The 27,589-nt window shown below is 36.1% G+C and overlaps 1 protein-coding gene across 12 annotated transcripts in view; it reads left to right on the top strand.

The window, feature by feature from the left end:
* The window catches only part of RALYL (RALY RNA binding protein like), a 713,948-nt gene extending 688,103 nt beyond the window's left edge, over positions 1-25,845 (top strand). For all 12 annotated transcript variants that reach the window (XM_059166125.1, XM_059166124.1, XM_059166115.1 and 9 more), the window contains one exon: positions 24,848-25,845. In XM_059166125.1, coding sequence (XP_059022108.1) covers positions 24,848-24,865 — 18 coding nt within the window. In that variant the 3' untranslated portion in view covers positions 24,866-25,845. The remainder of the gene's footprint in view (positions 1-24,847) is intronic.
* The last annotated feature ends 1,744 nt before the right edge of the window (positions 25,846-27,589 follow it).

Genomic DNA, 27,589 nt, shown 5'->3' with positions numbered 1-27,589 from the left:
CATGTCAAATTCAAAACAAATATAAATTTAGTAAGCAGATGCTTTATTTGGGAGGATTATTGCAAGGGAGGGTCGGCTTGTTGCAATAGAGCTGTGACCATAAGCTCTGTAAGCATCTGAAGAGCTAAACTAAAAGGGTTTTCCTTTTATGGAGAGGAGTAAACAAAGCTGGAGCTAACTGAATGTGGGGAAATGGGGTGAAAGGGTGGCAAATTGAACAATAGAACAGGTACTGTTTTAGTAGAGTTCTGGGGCCAGCCTGTTTTCCCAGAAGGCCCTTCCAGAATAGTTGTATTTTGGCTAAGGCCGAAAGTGGGCCCAAGTTCCATCCTGGAAGAAGAGGAACTTAACCAAAGTTTAATTAACAGGCGTTTTATTCTCATTGACCATCACAGGCAGAACTGTTCAGCTAATCATGTATGAGACCAAGAATGGGAATTTGGAGGTCTGCGTCTAACTGGGTCATAGGTAAACAAGCAGGCATCATCACTAAGTCTTATGGAAGTCAAATGGGGAAGGATGGTTCTTTGTGGTAAGCCTTTTACCAAAACAGAAAGGGTGGAATGAGGGGACAGGGAAGAGGGGTTGTTATCCCTCACTGTTTCTCAGGATTATAGGGTTCAGATAAAATTCAACATTATCATATACCTAGAAGTTAACTGGCCTGTGATCTTGAAGCTATGCTACACTGTGAAATTGGAGAACGGGATTTACTCCTAATGGGATTTATCTTTATGTCAAAGGTTAGGGGAAGCACCCAGATTCACTAGACCTCCAAAAAGACACTCTAAGAAAAAAAGGCAAGGGGAAGTTGGACTCTTTGCCTTTTTTTTTAAACAGAGAAAAGTGTTTTCATTTACCCTTACAAAGAACCAGATGCAAGTTTAACAATTCAGAAGGGTTATTTGGGTTTCAGATTCATATGGGCAAGCCTTTTAATAACTACAGGACCTTGGGCAAATCACTGACTCTCTGAGGCTTACTTCCACATCTGTTAAAGGAAGTTTTTGCAGGTTACTGAAAGGATTAAATATGATCATGTTTATAAAAATCCCTACTATAAGTATATGTGTATGGCAAACTTAATCTCTTCCCTCGAGTAACAAAATTTAATGGAAGTGCCAGTTGTAGGAAATTTTAATAACTCTGAAAGTAAAACACTTACATGATTTCATTACAGTGTTTATACACGTCCCTTTCAACTTTTGTTGTCTTAAAATTCCAGCATATTTTACTAGCATACATCAGCATACTCTTTTGAGACCATCTCTGTTGAACTGAAGTATAGGAGTTTGTAGGCTAACAGAACCATTTTGAAATCTGGGAAAAGTTACAGTGATTTCAAATTTGGAGAAATTATTTACATTTCTATGGAGATACTAAGAAGAAAGGAACTAGTCAAGATATAAAATGAGATAAAGATCTCATTTAGGAAGGAGAATTTGTCTATCATTTACTTAGCCATACATAATCACACTTGGCAAATTCTGGATCTTCTTGTTTTAATCTATAGATCTCACTCAACTCCCATCTCCTAACCCTTGCCAATGAGGGTTGAGGTGTGAAGATCTTGGTCTCCTCACACTGATCTGAACACAGAGACTAGATAATCTATGGGCAGGGATTCTCATCCAAGTGACCAAACACACATACACACCTATAGGAAGTTCTATACAGTAGATATTTGGGCTGTCTACAAGGTAATTCCCATTTTTCCATTACGGACGAGTAAGATGCTACATACTGATATCAATAACATATGGTTTTTTAAATAACCCATTATATATATGGCTTGTTCAGCCTAGTTTTGTGCCAGATGGATAAAATCCCCACACCAGAGTTCTGATGTTATCTAGCCACACGACATTCAATCAATAAACTGTCTAAGATTCTGAAAGGCAAACAAATATTTCTATTCCTATAAATTATTTCAGAATTCCAAAGGGCATAAATGATTGGAAATAGAGCCCTAGTGATGTTAAGAGTTTTATGCAATAGAAACAGTTTAACTAGATATGTGTTTTTCCATTCATGCCATTTTTATTCAGACAGCCAGCAAATACTTATTTATGATTATTTATTATAATTATAAGTGATTATTATGTTCAGGCACCATTCTAAGCACTAGTAAAAGTCAGTGAATAAGAAAGAAAATGCTTCTTTTAGGTGTGCCTCGGTGGCTCAGTCTGTTAAGTGCCCATCTCTAGATTTCAGCTGAGGTCATGATCTTGAGGTTGTGATCACTGAGCCCCTGTCGGGATCTGTGCTGGCCGTGGAACCTACTTGGGATTCTCTCTCTCCCTTTTCCTCTGCCCTTCCCCCTTCCTTGCTAAAAGAAAGAAAGAAAGAGAGGAAGGAAGGACGGAAGAGAGGAGAAAAGGAGGGGAGGAAGGAAGGAAGGAAAAGAGAAAGAAAGAGAGAGAGAAAGGAAAGGAAAAGAAAGGAAGAAAATGGCCTCTTTTGGGGGTGGAAGGTGACTCATTCACAGATGAGGCTTTCATTCTAGTTAAAGATTTATATCCTAAAATATATTCTTTAATCTTCACATAATCCATGAAACTAATACAATGACTAAAGTATTAATTCACTGTTATGCAGTTGCTTGTTGTTAAGCACCCCTTCGTTGTTACTTAAAGTTGAATTTGCCAATTAAAGGTCTGGAATTTGCTGAAGAAAATAGATAGGTTAGCTATTTTAAATAGGGGCCTATTAAGGGTAAATAGGAATATAAGTATGAGGTACATTCTGTTCACCACCACTAGTTGACCAGAGCTTTCTAAATTTCTAGCTTTGAGGAAACAATATGTATTAAAGTATTAAAATAGTATGTGAAATTTTGAAATGCTAAAATTTGCACAGTATTTTTAAGAAATGAAAATAATTGGAGCAATTAATGTAAAGCATAAGAGAACAAAAAAATTTTATTTCTATAAGAAAATAATTTGATAATATGTTAACACTTTTCTTAGGAATATGCTTAGCAAAGCTTATTACTAATGTTTGAAAATCTTTCCATTTTTCTCTAAGCTACTCATGAGAAAGAAATAATTCACTGATTGCCTAGTAGGTATAGATTTGCTTCATTTGACTTTTAAAAAATCATTTTAACTGGAATTACCTCCCATTTAGGGAGAGACATAAAGATTCTACAAATTGCACTGGTTAAAAGGTAGTGTAACCATGGTAATATCATTTAGAGTTATAAAATTTAAGCCACACTCTGTCTATATTCCCTCCCTGGTTTCTAATGCTGCCTTTGTGCACCATGGTGTATTAGACACATATTCTGTTCAATTCTCTGGTGCCTTGTCACTCTTTTCACAGACAATTGTGTGTCAGTGAAGACTCCACACACAGAAGTACAAACACTTCAGGGGAATGTGTTCACCACATTTGTTCAACTGGGTGAAAATTAGTGTCTTCAACCTTGCCTAAGTATCTTTATATTCGAAGAGTACACATAGAACTAATCCCATTCATCCTATTAAATAATGAATGTTGGATTCCTGACACAATAGTGACATTTTCCTTGAATTTTCTGGCACTAACATTATATGAATACTAAATCCTTTTAAAATTTAATCATTTTATTCTTCCCAGATCTTCATGTTAGTAATACTTCTTATTTTCCTAATGTTGAATCTATAAACACATTGGAAGCCTTAGCTATATGTTTCTTTATTCTAAAACTAAAATGTTAAGCGTAATTAATATTCTATATGAAAATATCAGAATCTATTTCTTAGATACATCAGTCAATTCATTAATCTAAAGTCTTAAAGTATATTCAAATTTTTTTTAATAATTTTTTTATTTTTTATAAACATATATTTTTATCCCCAGGGGTACAGGTCTGTGAATCACCAGGTTTACACACTTCACAGCACTCACCAAATCACATGCCCTCCCCAATGTCCATAATCCCAACCCCTTCTCCCAAACCCCCTCCCCTCGGCAACCCTCAGTTTGTTTTGTGAGATTAAAAGTCACTTATGGTTTGTCTCCCTCCCAATCCCATCCTGTTTCATTTATTCTTCTTCTACCCACTTAAGCCTCCATGTTGCATCACCACTTCCTCATATCAGGGAGATCATATGATAGTTGTCTTTCTCTGCTTGACTTATTTCGCTAAGCATGATACGCTCTAGTTCCATCCATGTTGTTGCAAATGGCAAGATTTCATTTCTTTTGATGGCTGCATAGTATTCCATTGTGTATATATACCACATCTTCTTGATCCATTCATCTGTTGATGGACATCTAGGTTCTTTCCATAGTTTGGCTATTGTGGACATTGCTGCTATAAACATTCGAGTGCATGTGCCCCTTTGGATCACTACATTTGTATCTTTAGGGTAAATACCCAATAGTGCAATTGCTGGGTCATAGGGCAGTTCTATTTTCAACATTTTGAGGAACCTCCATGCTGTTTTCCAGAGTGGCTGCACCAGCTTGCATTCCCACCAACAGTGTAGGAGGGTTCCCCTTTCTCCGCATCCTCGCCAGCATCTGTCATTTCCTGACTTGTTGATTTTAGCCATTCTGACTGGTGTGAGGTGATATCTCATTGTGGTTTTGATTTGTATTTCCCTGATGCCGAGTGATATGGAGCACTTTTTCATGTGTCTGTTCGCCATCTGGATGTCTTCTTTGCAGAAATGTCTGTTCATGTCCTCTGCCCATTTCTTGATTGGATTATTTGTTCTTTGGGTGTTGAGTTTGCTAAGTTCTTTATAGATTCTGGACACTAGTCCTTTATCTGATATGTCGTTTGCAAATATCTTCTCCCATTCTGTCAGTTGTCTTTTGATTTTGTTAACTGTTTCCTTTGCTGTGCAAAAGCTTTTGATTTTGATGAAATCCCAGTAGTTCATTTTTTCCCTTGCTTCCCTTGCCTTTTGCGTTGTTCCTAGGAAGATGTTGCTGCGGCAGAGGTCGAAGAGGTTGCTGCCCGTGTTCTCCTCTAGGATTTTGATGGATTCCTTTCGTACATTGAGGTCCTTCATCCATTTTGAGTCTATTTTTGTGTGTGGTGTAAGGAAATGGTCCAATTTCATTTTTCTGCATGTGGCTGTCCAATTTTCCCAGCACCATTTATTGAAAAGGCTGTCTTTTTTCCATTGGACATTCTTTCCTGCTTTGTCGAAGATTAGTTGACCATAGATTTGAGGGTCTGTTTCTGGGCTCTCTATTCTGTTCCATTGATCTATGTGTCTGTTTTTGTGCCAGTACCATGCTGTCTTGATGATGACAGCTTTGTAATAGAGCTTGAAGTCCGGAATTGTGATGCCACCAACGTTGGTTTTCTTTTTCAATATCCCTTTGGCTATTCGAGGTCTTTTCTGGTTCCATATAAATTTTAGAATTATTTGTTCCATTTCTTTGAAAAAGATGGATGGTACTTTGATAGGAATTGCATTAAATGTGTAGATTGCTTTAGGTAGCATAGACATTTTCACAATATTTATTTTTCCAATCCAGGAGCATGGAACATTTTTCCATTTCTTTGTGTCTTCCTCAATTTCTTTCATGAGTACTTTATAGTTTTCTGAGTATAGATTCTGTGTCTCTTTGGTTAGGTTTATTCCTAGGTATCTTATGGTTTTGGATGCAATTGTAAAAGGGATTGACTCCTTAATATCTCTTTCTTCTGTCTTGCTGTTGGTGTATAGAAATGCAACTGATTTCTGTGCATTGATTTTATATCCTGACACTTTACTGAATTCCTGTATAAGTTCTAGCAGTTTTGGAGTGGAGTCTTTTGGGTTTTCCACATATAGTATCATATCATCTGCGAAGAGTGATAATTTGACTTCTTCTTTGCCGATTTGGATGCCTTTAATTTCCTTTTGTTGTCTGATTGCTGAGGCTAGGACCTCTATTACGATGTTGAATAGCAGTGGTCTAACTGCTAGGATAAATGAGGCAGAAGAAAGAATTAGTGATATAGAAGACCAAATGACAGAGAATAAAGAAGCTGAGCAAAAGAGGGACAAACAGCTACTGGACCACGAGGGGAGAATTCGAGAGATAAGTGACACCATAAGACGAAACAACATTAGAATAATTGGGATTCCAGAAGAAGAAGAAAGTGAGAGGGGAGCAGAAGGTATACTGGAGAGAATTATTGGGGAGAATTTCCCCAATATGGCAAAGGGAACGAGCATCAAAATTTAGGAGGTTCAGAGAACGCCCCTCAAAATCAATAAGAATAGGCACACACCCCGTCACCTAATAGTAAAATTTACAAGTCTCAATGACAAAGAGAAAATCCTGAAAGCAGCCCGGGAAAAGAAGTCTGTAACATACAATGGTAAAAATATTAGATTGGCAGCTGACTTATCCACTGAGACCTGGCAGGCCAGAAAGAGCTGGCATGATATTTTCAGAGCACTAAACGAGAAAAACATGCAGCCAAGAATACTATATCCAGCTAGGCTATCATTGAAAATAGAAGGAGAGATTAAAAGCTTCCAGGACAAACAACAACTGAAAGAATTTGCAAATACCAAACCAGCTCTACAGGAAATATTGAAAGGGGTCCTCTAAGCAAAGAGAGAGCCTACAAGTGGTAGATCAGAAAGGAACAGAGACCATATACAGTAACAGTCACCTTACAGGCAATACAATGGCACTAAATTCATATCTCTCAATAGTTACCCTGAATGTGAATGGGCTAAATGCCCCTGTCAAAAGACACAGGGTATCAGAATGGATAAAAAAACAAAACCCATCTATATGTTGCCTCCAAGAAACACATTTTAAGCCCGAAGACACCTCCAGATTTAAAGTGAGGGGGTGGAAAAGAATTTACCATGCTAATGGACATCAGAAGAAAGCAGGAGTGGCAATCCTTATATCAGATCAATTAGGTTTTAAGCCAAAGACTATAATAAGAGATGAGGAAGGACACTATATCATACTCAAAGGGTCTGTCCAACAAGAAGATTTAACAATTTTAAATATCTATGCCCCCAATGTGGGAGCAGCCAACTATATAAACCAATTAATAACAAAATCAAAGAAACACATCAACAACAACACAATAATAGTAGGGGACTTTAACACTCCCCTGACTGAAATGGACAGGTCATCCAAGCAAAAGATCAGCAAGGAAATAAAGGCCTTAAACGACACACTGGACCAGATGGACATCACAGATATATTCAGAACATTTCATCCCAAAGCAACAGAATACACATTCTTCTCTAGTGCACATGGAACATTCTCCAGAATAGATCACATCCTCGGTCCTAAATCAGGACTCAACCGGTATCAAAAGATTGGGATCATTCCCTGCATATTTTCAGACCACAATGCTCTAAAGCTAGAACTCAACCACAAAAGGAAGTTTGGAAAGAACCCAAATACATGGAGACTAAACAGTATCCTTCTAAAGAATGAATGGGTCAACCGGGAAATTAAAGAAGAATTGAAAAAAATCATGGAAACAAATGATAATGAAAATACAACGGTTCAAAATCTGTGGGACACAACAAAGGCAGTCCTGAGAGGAAAATATATAGCGGTACAAGCCTTTCTCAAGAAACCAGAAAGGTCTCAGGTACACAACCTAACCCTACACCTAAAGGAGCTGGAGAAAGAACAAGAAAGAAACCCTAAGCCCAGCAGGAGAAGAGAAATCATAAAGATCAGAGCAGAAATCAATGAAATAGAAACCAAAAAAACAATAGAACAAATCAACGAAACTAGGAGCTGGTTCTTTGAAAGAATTAATAAAATTGATAAACCCCTGGCCCGACTTATCAAAAAGAAAAGAGAAAGGACCCAAATAAATAAAATCATGAATGAAAGAGGAGAGATCACAACTAACACCAAAGAAATACAAACTATTATAAGAACATACTATGAGCAACTCTACGGCAATAAATTTGACAATCTGGAAGAAATGGATGCATTCCTAGAAACATATAAACTACCACCACTGAACCAGGAAGAAATAGAAAGCCTGAACAGACCCATAACCAGTAAGGAGATTGAAACAGTCATTAAAAATCTCCAAACAAACAAAAGCCCAGGGCCAGACGGCTTCCCGGGGGAATTCTACCAAACATTTAAAGAAGAACTAATTCCTATTCTCCTGAAACTGTTCCAAAAAATAGAAATGGAAGGAAAACTTCCAAACTCATTTTATGAAGCCAGCATCACCTTGATCCCAAAACCAGACAAGGATCCCACCAAAAAAGAGAGCTATAGACCGATATCCTTGATGAACACAGATGCGAAAATACTCAACAAAATACTAGCCAATAGGATTCAACAGTACATTAAAAAGATTATTCACCACGACCAAGTGGGATTTATTCCAGGGCTGCAAGGTTGGTTCAACATCCGCAAATCAGTCAATGTGATACAACACATCAATAAAAGAAAGAACAAGAACCATATGATACTCTCAATAGATGCTGAAAAAGCATTTGACAAAGTACAACATCCCTTCCTGATCAAAACTCTTCAAAGTGTAGGGATAGAGGGCACATACCTCAATATCATCAAAGCCATCTATTAAAGTATATTCAAATTACAGGAGTTGATTTTACAACATTATATTTACTGGATAGATTAATCTAGTTTCTGGCGAAGGGTTAGTTAGTTATAGCTCACCTCTCATTGCCTTCTCCAGAGGTTGTTGAACTTAGTGACCTGAGCATTTCATCTGCCAAACAACTAGCATTTTTTTTTCAAGTTTCAGGGTTTTTTTGATGCTCCAAATACAGTTCATCCAGTACCAAGTGTGCTATATATATAGGACTTTACTGATTTTTTTTCCTAGCTATTTTTAAAGTTATTGAGCATAATAACTTTAAAAACTCTTCAGAATAAAAATAAATGAATAGATAAAAGACTACATTCATCTGATAAATACCAGTGCAAGAAACTTGTACTTGAGCAAGCTAAGAAAGTCATTAACAGCAATAGTTCTGATGGAACTAATGTTATACCTACTCAAGCTACACTGACTCTAATAATCTGTGAGAGAAGAAATTGGAAAAGGTATGAAAGCACTTCATTAAATCAGAAATTGAAAGAAAGGAAAAAATGGCACTTTTTTTTTCCAATTTTATTCATAGCTCAACAGACAAGATCACAGTGGAAAAATGATTAATCGTTTAAATGGTGCTGACCTTTTACAATTCCTACTCCACATTCTAGACGTTAATTGCTTAAATAATGCATTTCAGACAACACATGGAGGTTTTAAGCCAGGCAATATTCGAGCTGCAAAGGGGCAGCTTCTAGTTCACCTGACAGCACTGGGCAATTTTATCACCCAAGCAGTGCGGGACTCTAGCTGGCTGTTTCCCCACACATGAAAATTTTCACAGGTGAACCAAGCCACACCTTCAGCCTTACTCTACTTCTGGCTTTCCCTTACAAACCTTCAGTCTTTAGAATGATTCCGAACATGGAAAAATCACAAGCTCCAGGGCAACCTGAGATGCAATGCAAGTACAGCCCTTTGGAAGCCTGATAAGAATGCTTATCACCTGGAACCGGATAAGAATTCTGGATACCTTATGCATATGTAATATTTCCTATCTGGCCACATTTTTAGGAATACATTTTAATAATGTTCAGTAACAGCTTCTACAAGCAAACTTTGCTAGCCTGTGGTCTACTGGTCTACTGGAAGGAACATCTACCCCTGCCATTTAAATCTATGAAATCAAAAAAGTTGTGAAATCAGTCTGGGCCTTAGTTGTCTCAAAAATGTGGAAAAATAGCTTATTTTTTAAAAGCAGAAAAGCTGAGAAAGTAGGATAAAATGTGTACACATACACATATACACACACAGAAGGAGTGACGGAGATTTTTATCTCGCTCCAAGTCAAAAAAATAAAAGGCGGTGGGGGGAAACAGTACTTTTTTTTCTTTCATTTTCACTACCATCCAGGAAGAACACTGAGTTTTTTGTATACATAATTTCCTTTATTGCCTAAAATAACTTAAAGGATAGATATTTTAGAAATAACTGATTTTAGAAAGGCTAAGTAACTTCCTCAAGATCATACTGATAATAAAAGGCAGAATCAAGATTCAACCAGGATCTATAAGATTCTAGTGCTATTAGATATTTTCACATATTAATGCTTACGATCTTCATTAATTTTAATTTGTGTTGTGCCCTTGTGATTTTTGCCATATCTATACACCACAGGTAGTATTTTTAACTTACTTTTATTTTTTTTTAAGATTTTATTTATTTATTTGACAGAGAGAGAGATCACAAGTAGGCAGAGAGGCAGGCAGAGAGAGAGAGGAGGAAGCAGGCTCCATGCTGAGCAGAGAGCCCGATATGGGACTCGATCCCAGGACCCTGAGATCATGACCTGAGCCGAAGGCAGCGGCTTAACCCACTGAGCCACCCAGGTGCCCTTTAACTTACTTTTAAAAATTAAGTTGACTTTTTTTTTTTTTACTTAAAGTAAATGTATCTTTAAAACTAAACCTCAGTTCATTCCAAAAAATGAAAAACCAAGTATCCCTTCCCGTAAGGAGGAGGTATTTTAAGAAAAATAGCATGAAAAGACAAAAGATTTCTTTTTAAATTTAGCTTAGTACTTTCATATGACAGAAAACCTTGTACTCCTTCTTCTCACAATCAATCTCTCTCTCAGTCTTTGTACCTCTATCTCTATCTCTCTCCTTTTCAAAAAAAAGACAGTACTAGAGAAATGTCAGAATTAGCACCAGCAGAAACTTTCTCTTTAATGCAATCAGAAAACTGGAAGAACACTGAGAAGGGTAATTTTCTCACTCTATGAGTCAATGTTTTTAACGTGTCTTCCCACCTAACAGTATGTTGGGTGCCGTTAGCAGTTTTGTGCACCTCCCTGGGAACATGGAGCTCAGTCCTGCTGACCTGCTCCTCACGCTTGATGAAATAACTCTGATGACATCCTGATTGGCTGTCACCCTCCCGCAGTCCTGTGCTTTGCACAATTTTCTGCTTAAAGTTGGCAGAAACTCCACATACAAACTGACTTGTGAGGTTACATTGGAAAAGTACTCTGAACTTTACAGAATTAGATGCCTCAGAATTGATCAAAATGAAAACATTTTCATGTGCTGTTATTTCCAGATCCCTGAGACTCTCAAGAGGGAGGTAGCCCTCTGGGTCCCTACCCACCACTGGTACCTAGAAAGCCCTCACCTTGTTGCTGTCTGCCATGTGCTTTTAAAAAATCCAAATGATGTCCATCCAAATAGGACATTGCCTTCTCAGACTGTCTCATTTTTCATAGGAAAAGTTTACGGTAAAATGAAAAGGATATGGACATGCATATTTTATACACATTTGGTTTTACAGAATAGATTGATTGTTGACAGAGAAGCTGCTGGCCTCTTATCCCTCCTGCTCCTGGGATAGTAGGATAAATATTTTCTTCAGAGGCCTGTTACTGTCACTGTTATTTTCAGCAGACATAAGGCAAGAGTTCAATGTTCTTAGCTGATATCATAGACTATGTCTAAAGGGAATGAGAAAAAATTACCCAGAAATATTGAAATATATAAGATTAATTTTTCATAAATATTCTGTGTATAGCACAAAAGTAGTTAAGCATTAGCTGCTAAAATATAACAGTATAACTATTCCATGAAAAATGATGTTGAAAACTAAAGCATGATCTAAATTGCCTTAAACAAAGTAGAAGATATTTATATAACACAGGGCTAAGGAGTAAAGCCAGTATAGATAAAGCCCTGGGTTAGTGTCAGCCTTATATGAAAAACTATGTGACTTGAGCAAGTGACTTATTTCTCTGTGCCTCAGTTTTCTTATCTGTAAAATGAGAAGAATAATAATGGCACTTTCCTCATGGTGTTGGTGTGAATAAGAAACGGCATAAAACATTTAAAGTACTCCAGAGTGCTTGGTGTGTAGTAAGCCTTCAGTACATGTTAATACTTAGCCAAGTAAGTCAAGCATAAAAATTTGATTGTTGAGAAAAAAACAGTGACAAAACCATTGAAAGAAACCAAGTATATTAAGGAGAAAGTTTCAGTTTGGTGTTCTTTTTAACAACGAATTCATAGTTATTAGCTTCCATTTTATTTATTTATTTTTAGATTTTATTTATTTATTTGACAGACAAATCACAAATAGGCAGAGAGGCAGGCAGAGAGAGAGGAGGAAGCAGGCTCCCTGCTGAGCAGAGAGCCCGATGCGGGACTCGATCCCAGGACCCTGAGACCAGAGCCAAAGGCAGAGGCTTAACCCACTGAGCCATCCAGGTGCCCTTAGCTTCCCATTTTAACCAGAGAATCACACATCCAGAGGTTTTGTTGTTGTTGCTGTTGTTGTTGTTGTTGTTGTTTCAGCCAATAGCTAGCTAGTCTTTGATAACAAAATAAGGTACAGAAAAGCACGTGCACACTAGGAAACGATGTTGAGGTAGGAAGGCATGCAGGCCACATAACGTAATATGCTCCCTTAACACATGCTTGAACATGGTGCTTTGGATCAAGAGAAAAACATTTTTGGTGACACTTGAAATTGCAATCAAACATGAAGCACAATGTTACATGAAATTAGATACATAAACTCTTTTTTTTTTTTTAAGATTTTATTTATTTATTTATTGGACAGACAGAAATCACAAGTAGGCAGAGAGGCAGGCAGAGAGGAGGACTCTGCGATCATGACCTGAGCCAAAGGCAGAAGCTTTAACCCACTGAGCCACCCAGGCACCCCAGATACATAAATTTTGAATAAGGCAGAATTCTATTTGTATTTACCAGTAGACAAATAAGGATTTAATTGGTTTTGAGTATAGCTGACATAGAAGTTTTAGGTGTACGCAGTAGTGGTTGGACGAGTTTCTACATTTTACTATGCTCACCACTAGTGTATCTACCCTCTGTCACCATGCACTGCTCATAAAATACCAATAACTGTATTCCTTATGCTGTGCTTTTAATAAGAATTTTTTAATAAGGGGCGCCTGGCTGGCCCAGCCCATGGAGCCTGTGACACTTGATCTCTGGGTTGTAAGTTCAAGCCCCATGTTGGGTGTAGAGAAGAATTAAAAAAATAAAAATCATTTAAAGAAAGAATTTTTTAATCAAATAGATACTGGAGATAAAGAAAACCATGACTGTCAGAGAAAGATCTATCTTTCTCATTTTTTTTGCTGAACTTGTAAAACCATAGGCTGGAAGAAGTTAACAGCTTAAAAGAAATTTTCTGATTATCAGCGCGGGTTCCCTAAAACATAATTAGTCACACAAACATTTCACAATTAAATACGGTGATAGGTGTCATGTATTACTACAAATAATAAGATAACTTTCATATCTCAAGACAAAAAAAAAAAAAATATGTTACCTTCCCTAATTTGAAGGGTTAAAGGTTGAAGGTTATAAAGTAATGTATATATGAATTAAGTATTCTCTACACACACACAAAAAATGATTTCTCTAATGATGATTTGAAAATGCTCTTTTTTAATCACATACATAGCCTATAGTGTTCAGTACCTAAACTGTACCTCATTCCTCTTAAATGTATCAATGTACTAAAGAGGACAATTTTTGTTCCTGTAAAAAACATTTAATGTCATCTGTTTTTAAAAACTGTTCTTAACCTTTACGCTAAGGAAAATAATATTCATATGAATTTAAATAGCTTGAAATCTCATAATATTCACATGAAAAATTAATAACTGTGAAACTGGGGCCAATTATTTTTAACTTTTACCCAGAATTTTAAGTGATATCAAAATTCAAAATACATTTTGTTTTCTAATACTTGTGCACACAGTTGATCTCCATATGCATGCAAGGACATTTTTACTGAAACCATCCCTGTAAACATAAATTGAGTAACTATACCTGTAAGTAAATTAAGTTGGAAAAGTTCAGCCATTTAATTGATTTTTTTTTTCTACATGAGGTATGGTATTTTCTTACGGCATATAAAGTGATAAAATTGTTTTGTTTTGGTTTTTTTTCGTATCCCAAATGGGTTCAATCAATGAGGGGAAAAAAAGATATATAAATCTAGTGACAAAATATCATTGTCCATCGCCCCCTAAAAAATTAATAAAGTTTATTTAAAATTTATTACAGCTGCCTGCACATATACAAGTAAATACAAGTAAAACAGTTCTTTCTGACTCAGAAATCAATTCTCTGTGCTCTTCCCTTACCTATATTTATCTCAGCAAAATAGAGATTTCTAAAATAGTGTCATAGGTGCCTGCCCCATCGGCTTCCTAGAACTCACCTACCAAAACCTCACTGGTCAAAATGCAGTTCCTATGACCTAAACAAAGAAACAAAGACAGTGGAAACATTCTGCCAAAAACTTCAGCTGGACATTATTTTCCCAGTATTTCTCACCCACAGCCCAAGTGTTTAGAGGCAGGTTTGTGGGGACAGCATGTTGTTGCCTACCTTCAGACATACGGCATCCGTTCTGTGATGTTTATTTCAAATCAAGTATCTATTTAATGTGACCCTCGTGTAAGAGAAGAATAATGTGATGTGGGGGTGGATTTATCTTTTTTTTTTTTTTAAGATTTTTGAAAATTTTTAAAATTTTAAGATTTTTTAAGATTTTTAAGATTTTGAAAATTATTTGACAGACAGAGATCACAAGTAGGGAGAGAGGCAGGCAGAGAGAGAGGAGGAAGCAGGCTCCCTGCTGAGCAGAGAGCCCAACTCTGGGCTGAAACCCAGGACCTGGGATCATGACCTGAGCTGAAGGCAGAGGCTTTAACCCACTGAGCCACTCAGGCACCCCCAGGCGGGGGGTGGGTTTATCTTACAACTCCATTAAGACCCTGGGGAAATGACTTTCTTTCCTTGTGTCTCGGACTTCTCTTCGTTAAGATGACTGTTTGTAAAATGCTACAGAAATAACTTATAGCTTCAGATGTACACTGCAGATGTAAGATACATTTATATGTCAAGTAATTCCATTCCATGTTTCCTCAGCAAAAAGCGCCTGGTGTAGGTGAAAGAACAGAAAACCGGGCAGACACGGGGCCCTTCCTCTTCAGCGCACAACAAAGTGTAGTGATCAGGAAACTTCTGGGCATTATCACAGTCACATCTGATGAACAGATAATGTTATAGCATTCTGTTCAGGTCTATAAAATGTGACTTACTAGAGAAATTTAATTATAAAGGAAAAGCCACTTCAAATAAAAAGTTTGATTTGGGGAAGATTTGCTCATAGATATATAGGAGCGAATCCCTCCTACGTTGTATTACTACATCAATTTTTTTAAGTGAATGCTCCCAGCCCTTATTTATCTTGATCCATACAGAACCATATAACTGACATTGTTCCTCAATTCTGTGTTCTCTTATAATAAAAAAAAAAAAAAGGAAAAACAGATAAGTGAGCTGATATCTGAAACCTATTTCAAAAAAGTAACCTACAGAGGATTTGACATAATCTGTCACACATGAAACGGATAAACTTCCAATTTCTAATTCCTTCTATCTATGTTACAATTCGGGGGTTTTTCATAATCGTGATAGTAGTGACTACAAAACTCTGAAATCCCTTCTGAGTCATCCAGGATTCTATTATATCCTGCTTAATTTGAGTGCTAAGAATATTTTAATAATAGTATTAATTACTAGGAACTATTCCAAAACTGTAAGCCTTAAGATTTCTTTTTTGAAATTTCTCATATATTTCTCAAATATGATAAGAAAACAAGAGTTTATTAATAGAATAATAGTATAAGTATGCCATCACTTTACTATATCACTTGATCCCTCAGATTAATTTTACTCAATTCTAAAGTTGAAGTTATTTTTATAGTCAATACTTTGATGTATATAGTAAATTTAATTAAATGAGAATTGTTAAATAACCATGACAGCCTGTGCTTCAGCTATTTGAAAGATCATGAATTAACTATACAATTTCCAAGGACTTTTTAAATTATAGTCTAAATCAATCAATTTTAAATCACATTTTTAGATACGAAATGACATTTTTAGACATGAAATGATTTTAAATATTTATTCTTGTGGTGCCAAAACTAATTACTAAAAGAACTACAGAAAGCAGCAAAATGTGTGAAATTTCAAAGTCCATAATAATCTCAGCATTAATCAGCATTTGGCTTCTAGCACTGGAATTAACTTATGTAATTTGGAGTATTATCCTAAACTTGTCATTATCATTTCCAGCATTGGGAATCACTAATGGTTGCTAGACACTATATAATTAGCATGAGAAGTCAGAAATCGATGCATGATCAAACACAAGTTATGTGCCAAATAAAATTGCTATAATTTATCAATTCACCTAGTCAAATGTAATTATCAGTGAGGCCAGAACACTCAAAACACAATCATAATTATTTTCAGAAAGTATCATAGAATAGTTTGTGAAAAAAATCAGAAAAATGTTAATGTGTTGAGGTATGTGTAACAGAGCATCCAAGTTCTGGTAAAACATATAATTTAGCAATGCGAAAAACTTTTTTTTTAGTATTAACTAAATTTTTACACAGATGTTTTAAATAAAATTATGTAACCCACATTAGGTAACTTTATTGTAAAGTAAATGTTGTTTTTTCTTAATCAAATATATTTTTATAACGCAAAAGTTCTCCTTTGGACAGATGACTAAAGAAAATTTTTAATTAAAATGGTTTTAAATTAGTTCAAACTGGAACTTTAAAAAAAGAAAAATCCAGGCAAATCTGCTGTAAATCAAAGAAAGGCAGATAGTAAGTTATGTGCAAATCCTGGTACCTTCCCAATAATTCTGTCTCTTTTCTCCCTCTCATCATCAGGGCACCAGTGTATTTTCATATCCCAGTTGAGATCACCAGTACTAAAACTGATGATGTACCCAGTCTGCTTCCCTACTGTCTTCCCACAACTGGGCAGAATAGAATGCACTGGCCTTATTAAAAAAAAAAAAAAAAAAAAAAAAAAAAAAAAAAAAAGGCAGCCTGGCTTTGATTTAGCAAGACACTAACTCTCTGATGCAAGCATTAATGGATAATACAAGGATGATTCTCACCCAACAACATACCTCACTGGTTTATAAAGAAAATCAAACAAGAAGACCATACATATAAAGTGTTTCATAAGCTTCTAAACATTACACAAATAAGAGTTATTATGACGATTTGTGGTCCATGCCCACACACTTAGCCCAGTCCCAGAGTCTAAGAATAACCCAAATGCAATCTCTGTGTAGAAATGAATTGAGGAAGCCTCAGCTAAGTCATGAAGATGCCTCAGACTCTAAGACAGTCTTCTTGTTTCTATAGCTGTAAGCTTATTACAGTTGCTCTAGGCTTTTTCTACTAACTGAATCCTCCTTTCGTCCTGGGAACAAACAGGGTTCCCAAAATTAAATGAATAAATAAACAAAACCAGAAAGTCTGATTCTTCAGTTAATCTGCTTTAAAGTTCTAATACCAATCCATTTCTCCCTACAGTAGATCTCTGCCTTCCTCTCTCCTACCTTCTTAGGATATCTGACTTGAATCCTTATCCTATAGATGCGGCCTTCCTAGTACTTCATAACACACAAATTCTGCCTACCTTCCTGGTTTGTCACCACACTCTAGGTTTTGAGTCAATATATAATCCAGCCACTTGGCAGATTTAGATTCAAGGCAGCGAATTCTTTTCTATGGTTTCCTACAGACGGAGCAAGATGCTTTATGAGGTAAACAGTTCTGTATCCTTTAAGATAATCAAGCCAAAGCGTACATAATAATCAGCCATGATTACCATGAAGGCACTGCTGCTCTGGTTGGGAGGTTGGACACAATCACTCTATAATCCCGGGTCACCAGCTTCATTAGCCATTCTGCTAGTCTGCTTCTCTGATGGTTCAGAGCCAGAATGGATAAGACAATGCACATCTCCTAACATCATTGCATCCTACTACACTAAACAAATTATTCCTATAATGAATCCAAGATACAACATACTATTTGCCTTACTTGCATTTTATGTGTGATTTTAGTTAAATGAAACATACTCCAGAAACACAAATGTTCTTTTTGTGTAGATGTTAAAAACTGTTACTGCACTAATGTCCTTGTTAGAAAGAGCTATAATTAGTTATAGGAAATGATGTCATTAACTCTGAAGAGGAAGTTTTTAAAAATCACATATGGTAAGTCATGTACCAAAACAAACACCCATGGTATTTTTAATTGTACTTTTACATTAGTTATCACACTATTTTCACTTCAATATCAAAACTTGTGTCTATAAATAAATCCCATTAATCAAACAAAAATAGGAATAATGCAAAAGCTTGGAAATCATTTTTTATAATATTTATAGGGGCATAGTATATTTGGTCTTGGTACATAGAACTAAATTACTTTAACATTAATTTTTTTCTTCTATTTTTATGCTGGTTTTATAATACTGTATTATATTTTCCTTCAGTTTTAGGAGAGGAAATAAAACATCTTAACATTACTCATGCAGTAACTTAAATCTATTGTAGTATAGTAAATGATTGATTTTTCCAGTCTTTTCATCTTTTCATTTGGTTATGGAATAACAGAGGCCACCAATTTGAAAACTTGTGATCCACTATAATATAATAAGACCATTTTTGTCTTTTAGTCATACTTATCTCTTGAACATTGGGAGACAGATGGGGAATGGGATAAAAACATGGGAATTATTGGGTACAGTAATGGGTGTGGATTAGAAAACAACTGTTGGGAATTAGAAGCAATAATAATAATAATAATAATAATAATAATAATTAAGGAGAGAATAGGTGTTATGGAGAAAAGAAGTGTGAATATCCTGACGACAGTTTGCCAGTGGAGCCATGACTTGCCAAGTGCCCCTATAGTTAATCAAGAATTGACCCAACTTAAATAAGTTTGATGGTATATAGGAGAATTGAAGCAGGATAATGCTTACCAAAATAACTACTCAAGCCAATAAGTTAAACATCCATAGTTCCATGGATGCTGATAGAAGACAGGAGACTCCTAAGACAAAAGATTTTGCTACTCATGGCAAAAAAAACATACGAGTATCTGGATAGGTGACCTGGTTTTCCAAATTCAAGATCTAAGTCCAAGATAGAGGGCCAGATGAAGCCTGCATGCCAGGCAGTGCCCTACAGGAGAGCAATCTGGAGTGTATAGAATCCAGCTTTCTAGGAAGGAGTAAACAAGCCTGTCTTTTTCCAGACAAGATGTATTGCAGAACCATGTGGTACATTCCAGAGAAGTTACCTTACTTGTCAGGATTGCTAGCCAAATAAATAATTCTAAGAAGTTGCCTTGGGAAAGAAACAGAGTTTTGTGATGTTAGCACACTCAGCAAGACATGTAGGACTGCAGGTGACCCACTCACAGAAGACTGCTGCTCAATGGTGGAGTGACGTCGGTCTTCAAGAGTGGGATGCCCACATCAGCATCACTCAGGAACTTATCAGAAATGCAGCTTCCTGGACCTCAATCCAGACCTAGTTGTCTTCATGCTATAACAAAAAACTACAGGCTAGGCAATGTATAAGCAATAAACATTTATTTCTGAGTTCTGGCAGCTGGGAAGTCCAAAATGATGGCAGCATTAGTTGTCTGCTGAGAGCCTATTTCTTAGTTTATAAACAGCAGTCTTTTGTTGCATCCACATATGGTGGAAGAACTCAGGGAGCTCTCTGGGACCCCTTTTATAAGGACACTGATCACATTCGAGGGTTCTGGCCTCATGAATCTCCTTCCCAAAACCCTACCTCCTCACATTGGGGGTTAAGATTTCAACATATGAACCTTGAAGAGATACAAGGTATATCAGAAATTTAGTAATCTGATTTACTATGATTTACTGTGGCCACTCAGTAATTCTGAGGTTCACTAAAGTTTGAGAACCAAACATGTAATGGAAAAAATTATTGATCGCAGTCAAGATTCTGGGTCTAGTTAGGGTTTCCACCAAATACCTGAGCATGTCTTTCAAACTGTCTGGGCCTTCGTATCTTCGCCTATTATAACAGGAGAGGGTTAGATAATTCCTGATCACTTATTGCTCAAATTCAATGACGTTCTATATTTCTTGACATGTAGCTTTATAAATATTGCCTCTATGAAAGACTTTGTTATACATGGCAAGTACTGAGAAGCTTGACATGTAGCTTTATAAATATTGCCTCTATGAAAGACTTTGATATACATGGCAAGTACTGAGAAGCCACGAGAGACAGCCAGCAAGGCAGAGCCACAAGGATCTGTAACCTCATAGGCTCACAGAACTTATCTGTCAGCACACTGTGCGTAGAACAGTACCTCAGACAAATGCAAAATAATAATCTGGTATTATCAGAAGATCTGTTTATGAATTTATAGCAGGACCTATCCTTGAAAGGAAGTTCAGTCTTGTGCCTATGGCCTGAGCATTCTCTTCCCAAAGACAAACTGTTAAGAATTATAATCAGAAGTTTTTCCTGTGAAGAATTGATTGAATGTTCTGATATTGACCAATGTGTCATGTCAGCACAGGCCTGGTTGGTTCTCTTCTAGGATTTGGATGCCTTCTCCTGTGGAGAACACATTCTCCTGAATGGGAACAATTGAGTTACCCTCCAAGATTCTCCTTTCTTTCTTTCTTTTTTTTTTTTTTAATATTTTACTTATTAATTTTGAGAGAGCAAGAAAGAAAGGGAAGGGATAGAGCAGGAAGGAGAGAGACAAGCAGACTGCATGCTGAGCATGGAGCACTATGCAAGCTTCAGTCCCATAACCCCCAAAATGGTGACCTCAAGACTCCTAATTTTCTGTACTTGCATTGTCAAACAAGTCTCTTGTAGATCAACACTTTTCTTTGGCAGATTTATTAAGTTTCAGTTACATTCTAGTCAAGACCCAAAGACCTAGAAACTTTCTGCCTCTCTTTAGTGACATTGTGCATATTCTCTACCATCATCATTGAAGTCTTGATTTTAGAGTAAAAATCTCAGAGGCAGACTGCTTGTCTTATTTCCAAGTTTCTGATGGACTACTACATGTTTGTCTTTGTCTGTGTTTCCTGTATGTCCAAATCCCCTACATCCTAAATGACCATCAACTCAGGAATGGAGACTATTAAGCCCCTAAGAACCACATAATGGAGCAGTTTCCTCCACTTGTAGCCATCTCAGAGAGTTATTAGCCATCTAAGTTTTTGTACCATTTATGGTTTTTGTGATATGATTCTTTTAGTCTTAAAGTATAATGTAATTTTGGTCCCAAGAGCTTATTAATAGAAGGCAAGTTTAACTTACAATGAACAGTAGCAGCCATGAATCTGTTTGCGTTATTTAGAAATTTGAATTGAATTGTATCTCATTTGTAATAGAGGATTTGTAAAAGCCACATGTAGTCGCATTGTCTATAAAAAGTGAACGGCTGAACAGTTACTCAATAAACATGACAAGTGATGGCAGCAAATATGCATCATTTCTGTCAAAAACTCTGACTTTCTGTAAAATGTTATATAGCCTATGTTTTCCACATATTTTCTTTCACCTTTTTTTTTTTTTGCTTTTATAGGTATTATCTAACAATGTAGGTTATCTATATTTCTTTAATTAGTTATTAGTTATAAATTCCAGTTAGAGGGTGGCTCAGTCCATAAGTGTCTGCCTTCACTCAGGTCATGATCCCAGGTCCTGAGATTCAGCCCTGCATGACATTGGGCTCCCTGCTCAGTGGGAGGCCTGCTTCTCCCTCTCTCACTCCATCTGCTTGTGCTCCCTCTCTCACTGTGTCTCTCTCTGTCAAATAAATACATGAAATCTTTTTTTAAAAATCTCAATTAGAAAAAAAAAAAAAAGAGGAAGCATTTCTGATATTAAAAAAGTCAGAAGACTGGGGCACCTGGGTGGCTCAGTCGCTTAAGCGTCTGCCTTAGGTTCAGGTCATGATACCAGGGTCTCGAAATGGAGCCCTGCATCTGGCTCCTTGCTCAGCTCGGAGTCTGCTTCTCCCTCTTCCTCTGCCCCTCCCCAGCTCGTGCTTGCTCTCTCTTGCTCGTTCACTCTTCTCTCTCAAATAAATACATGAAATCTTTTTAAAAAGTCAGAATATATCTTTAAAAATATGATTTCTGTAGAGCTGTTAATAAAGTGTATTTATTCCACATATTGCTATACCTATAAAAAGATCTTCAACATCACTAATTATCAGGGAAATGCAAATAAGAACCTCATAAGATATAACCTCACACCTGTTAGAACAGCTATTATCAGAAAGAAAAAAAACAAGTGTTGGAGAGGACGTAGAGGAAGGGAAGCTTTGTGCACTGTTCGTAGGGACATAAATTGGTGCAGCCATTGTGGAAAACAACATGCAGGTTCCTCAAAAAATTAAAAATAGAATTACCATGTGATCCAGCTACACCACTTCTAGGTATTTATCTGAAGAAAATGAAAGCACTAATTCAGGAAGCTATAGGCTCCCCTATGTTCATTGCAGCATTATTTACAATAGCTAAGAACGGAAACAACCTTATATCTATATCTATAGATCTAGATCTAAATTTAGATCTAGATCTAGATCTAAAGATATAGATATAGATATAGATATAGATATACCCAATGCTATTGAGCCATAAAAAAAGAAGGAAATCTTGCCATTTGCAACAACATGAGTGTACCTTGAAGGTATTATGTTAAGTGAAATAAGACAGAGAAAGACAAATACCATGCACGTGATCTCACTTATATTTGGAATATAAAAAACAAGAAAGAAATAAAACACAGCTCATAGATACAGAAAATAGATTGGTGGTTAGAGAGGGGGAAAGGAGTCTTGGGGGCAAAAAGGCTGAAGGGGGTCAATTGTGTGGTGACGGATGGTAACTAGATTCATTGTGGTGATCACCCTGTAGTATATTATTATGTTGTACACCTGAAACTAATATAATGTTGTAAATCAATCTTACATATATGCGTGTGTATGTGTATGTATGTATATGTGTGTGTGTGTGTGTGTGTATGAATTCATGAGGTTTAAAATTAAATGTGCTTTCTCTTAGATTAATACTATCCTTTTTACCATTGTCAAGAAGTAAATTGCTTGGTTCAGTACAATCCAGGCCCATCTGAGTGGCTTTTTGTTGTTTTTCAGAAATGGGAGAGATTGAGAGTTGGAAAAGCATTCATCATGAGGATAATTTGTTTTAAAAGCATCCAGGCTCCCATATAGCCACTAGATAAATTACCCACTATTCAAGGGAAGGAAAGCACAATTAGTTTCACATTATAGTAAACCAATCAGCTCCTTAAATGACTGTCATTCTTGAGAAAAAAGGCAACAAGAATGTCATAGTTGTCCCCTTTCTCCTGTGCCTTTAGAAGCAAAAGCAATCCTTTCCTCGGACGAGAAGATCTATGGAAAGCATAGTGAATATATTTTGCCATTGTTTTTAGATAAGGAGAATTATATTCATTACTTGTATCCATATGGTTAATAACACCGACTTCACAATGCAAAGTTAATGAAGCTTTTGTTTAGTACTAGGAACAGACAAATGCTTTGAAGCTTTATGGCAAGGAAGTAAGACTTCAATAAATTATTTTCAAACCTCCTTTTCTTCTTCCCAGGATAATTATTTTTATGTAATCATTTACAATCAAGGAGCAAAGGGAGGGGTAAAGAAAAATCATAGCAGGGATAATGGAATATGCACAAAAAAATCTGCAGGCCATTTTTTTCTTCTTAAAATAGATAGTTGCTAAACAACCATTCATTACTTCTTTTGAGGCAAGCAGGATGGTGTAAGAATATACTAAATTAATGTCATCCTCCACAACTTAACCTGAAGAAACACAATAATTAGGAAACTGTATGTACACAGCTGCTGCAGCAGTTTAAGCATGTTCCCTCTGTAATAAGAGCGATCGATGAAAGCCTTGCAGGGAAGACGGTGACTGCGATCATATGAAGAAAAAGCTTTAGTTCCTCCCTGCATACAAGTGTTATCAATTCAAACCCAAACTCATTATATCTTGTGTTCACATGTCTGCACCCTTCTACAAGTACAATTAATTGTATTTACTAAGGTTTTCATTTTCACGTTGGTAATGCATCATTTTGGGTACGTGCATACAGGGAATGTATGAAACTTCCTTTATACTACACAACCCTGGGCATGCCTGCTTTGTACCGTAAGTTCAAAACTTTGTGCTTTGAAGATTAATTGACTCTATGTACATGAACACTTCTTGCAACTGCATGAAGAACACATTTGAGTAACATTTTCATTTTTAGAAATACAGGTATGTGTGACCTGTAAGCAGTGGCTTCACCACCGAGCCACCCAGGTGCCTCACATCTAGCTTTCTTTTTTATAACCAAGGATACATAACTCGGATCAGAGATCTGTACTGCTTTTTCTCCTATCCCAGGTACATTAGGCTTAGGACTGCACCGTTCAAAGGCTCTTACAGGGGAAAAATATCCCATGGTCACTCTCCTAAGGAGCCACAAAAATTCAAAAGCAACCCAAATCCCTAGCTTAGAGCTTCAAGTGTTTCTCCTCTGACTTGGACAAGAGCTCTTGGTCAAAACAATTGCTGATCTCCGGCAATAAATGGACTGGATTTTTTTAAATTACAGCATACTATAAGTGTAAATAATTTTAGCATTGTCTACAACAAAGGCTCTAAGACAAAGAATCTAAGGGATTTTTCTTAAGGATCTAAAAGGAACTCAAAAGTTCTCAAAAGGATTTTTCTTAAAGATTTAGTTCTTTTCTAATCATCTCCTGATTCAGCCTGAATTCTAACTTAAATCCAACTTACATATATGCATGTTATGAGCAATGAAACCTAAATCTCAATATTTTAAAATACTTTTTTTTCTTTTCTCAGTTTCTACAGATAAAGTGATTTAAAGTAATGAATGATGCCACAAAAGCAGAAAAGAGAAACTGTGACACCCCCCAGAAATGTGAAAGGAGGTTTCTTACTGGAGAGCAGCATCTTTGGTTCAATTTATTTAAAAAAAAAAAAAATACCCAAATAAATGAAATGGACAGTATTGTTCAATTTTAGAAATTCCATTTCTTCTATGTTTTAAGCTATATGATTGTCAAGTTTTTATGGTTTAGATTGTAAATGTGTTTTCTCCTTTGCTAATTATGTTGTGTTTTTTTAAGTCTTAAAAGTCTTAAAATGTGAAAGGACATTTATGAATGGTAAGGGAGACACTGTATACAAATGTATATTTGTAAAAGCTATTTTTATGATTAGCATGTTTTACTGTTGATCATATATAAAGTCAGGTGATATTGCAATTCTATGTTTAAAGCTTATCTCCAACAATGTCATGTAAGAAAAGATACATCGTAAGCTAGTTTTTATAATTTATTTTTAATTTATAGTTTAAAGTACTTCAGATCATAATGATAAAATACTTGAAAATGTTATATTCCTGCCCCCCCATAAGCACCATTTTTATTAATAAAGAATGCAGATACTTCAGTTGTGATTCCATAGCTAAAGGACTCTGTTGCTTTGACCTGTGATTAAATTGAGCATTCTCTACTCAACTGACATGATTCAGTCCTTACCTAATCCTTCAGTCTGGGTAGGAGATCCCATGGACAGATTTTAGTGCTGATACAGCTGAAAACTATATTGGCAAGGAAAAGATTGTCTTGTCTTTGGTTCTGAAAGTTTAAATAGTGCGTATATCACTTCATTTCATCTCCTATTACTAGGATCGCTCCATTCCCAAGCATTGCAAGTATTTTCCAGATGCTCTTTGCCGTTGTCATGTGCTGTGGAAATGGAAGAAACCATCTTCACAGACTGTAGGAGAACTCAGCATATAATTTCTTAATAAATACCATTTCTTTTAAAACAAAGTTGGTGTGTCTCTTTCCTTTGGGGGTGCATTTAGTTTTTAATTTTTAGTTTTACTCTCTATGTCCCTGTAATGCCATACAATTAGCGCAATAATGAAAGTAGCATAACTTTACTAAAATGTGTATTCTATGTTTTATATGCCCACAATTTGCATGGAGTGACATATATTCTGGACCACATCAATTTGCTCTATAACACAAAGCAAGATAGCCCTCAATTCTTGACAGAAGTCACATTTTGGTTTATAATTCTAAAAGGCACATTTTTTTTTTTCATTCAACCGTAGAATTTTTAGAAAATATTTCAGGACAGGAAGCAAAACTACCTCGACAGAGGCATTTATGCTGTCAGACAAGTCTGCTGCTAAGGGCTCTATCTCCTCATTGAAGAGCAGAGAGACAACATGTAATGTCACCAAGAATACTTAGTGGAATTAAGTCCTCCTTTTTCCAAAGAAACTAAAGAGAATCTAAAATCACCTTTGTATGTTTTCTTATTTTTCTATTTTATTTATGTAATTCATTCTTTTTCTTTATGTGTTTCCAGTAAAAGCTAATGAAAAATTATGCAATTCTACCCAGCAAAGGTTACCTAAAACTAAAATTGTGAAAGCAAAAAATTAAAAATTTGCACACGAGGACCTAGTGACTGAATCAGGAATGTACTTGCTTTTCGAAGCAATGTGAAAATCACAATGTGGTATACTATTTTCCATGGCCATGATGAGTATTTGAGAATTTGTGACTGCTGTCATTGAACTGTGAAGCTGAAAAGAACCTGTATACAGCTCTACAAGGGCATAAAATCAGCAGAGTGATTTTTTGGTTTGCTGCCAAATAAATACATTTGTCTAGGATAGTCTGATGCTCTAGAAAGGAAATGTTGCAGGTACGTTGTATTAGGAAAATGCACATGTGGAGATTTTTTCCAAACCTTCCATTTATCTGTCCTTAGTATTCAATAAAGTGTGTAGCATTTATAACTGACATTATCATAAATTAAGAGTATTGTACTTTCCCAGATGTTCATTAACTATTCTCAAAGTAAAACGAATAATTAAAATATATAATTATTTGTTATTGGACTTAATTTTCTCCACAAAGGCCTGGCAGTATGAAATCATGCATTTTTCCCTTAACTCATTAACCAATCCTGGCTTCAGAATTCCTTTTGATGACAAAGATGGAATAAAATATATACCAGATTAACAAAGTACAGATTATATGGGATTATAATGCTTGAGGATTTAGTGTAATAATTTAAAAGGGAAATTTCAAGAGATGACAAAGGGAGTGTAGACTCTAACTCCAAATGACAACAGTTCCATTAAAAAAGAAATGCTAAGGGAAAGAGTTATTACTCATTGCATTCAACTCAAAAAAAAAAAAAATGTGGGAAAATAGGCCCACCTCTTGTGAAGTTAGGTCAACTAGTCACTGGTGACAATGTGAAAGGGAAAGAACACATTTTGCTTCCATCTTTTAAACAAAAATTCAAAGCAGAAACACACAACAAGATAAATTGACATAGAAATAAAGCAGAAGATAAATAAGAAGGAAACTATTTTGAATGGGTTGAAGTGCGGAGAACAGAAATTACAAATGCAAATATCTACAGAGCCCTGATAAATATAAATGAAAGAAATAGGCATGAAGCCCCTTAGTAGACATTAAATACAACTGTGCTGATGAGGACAGGCTATCTCCCAGTTCCAGCTGGCTGCCTGATCCAGAAACATGGCCA

Source organism: Mustela lutreola, chromosome 3 (genome assembly GCF_030435805.1).
Source record: "Mustela lutreola isolate mMusLut2 chromosome 3, mMusLut2.pri, whole genome shotgun sequence".
Taxonomy (NCBI): Eukaryota; Metazoa; Chordata; class Mammalia; order Carnivora; family Mustelidae; genus Mustela; species Mustela lutreola.
Note: the sequence above shows the minus strand (reverse complement) of the source record. Positions and strands in the feature narration are given on the sequence as shown.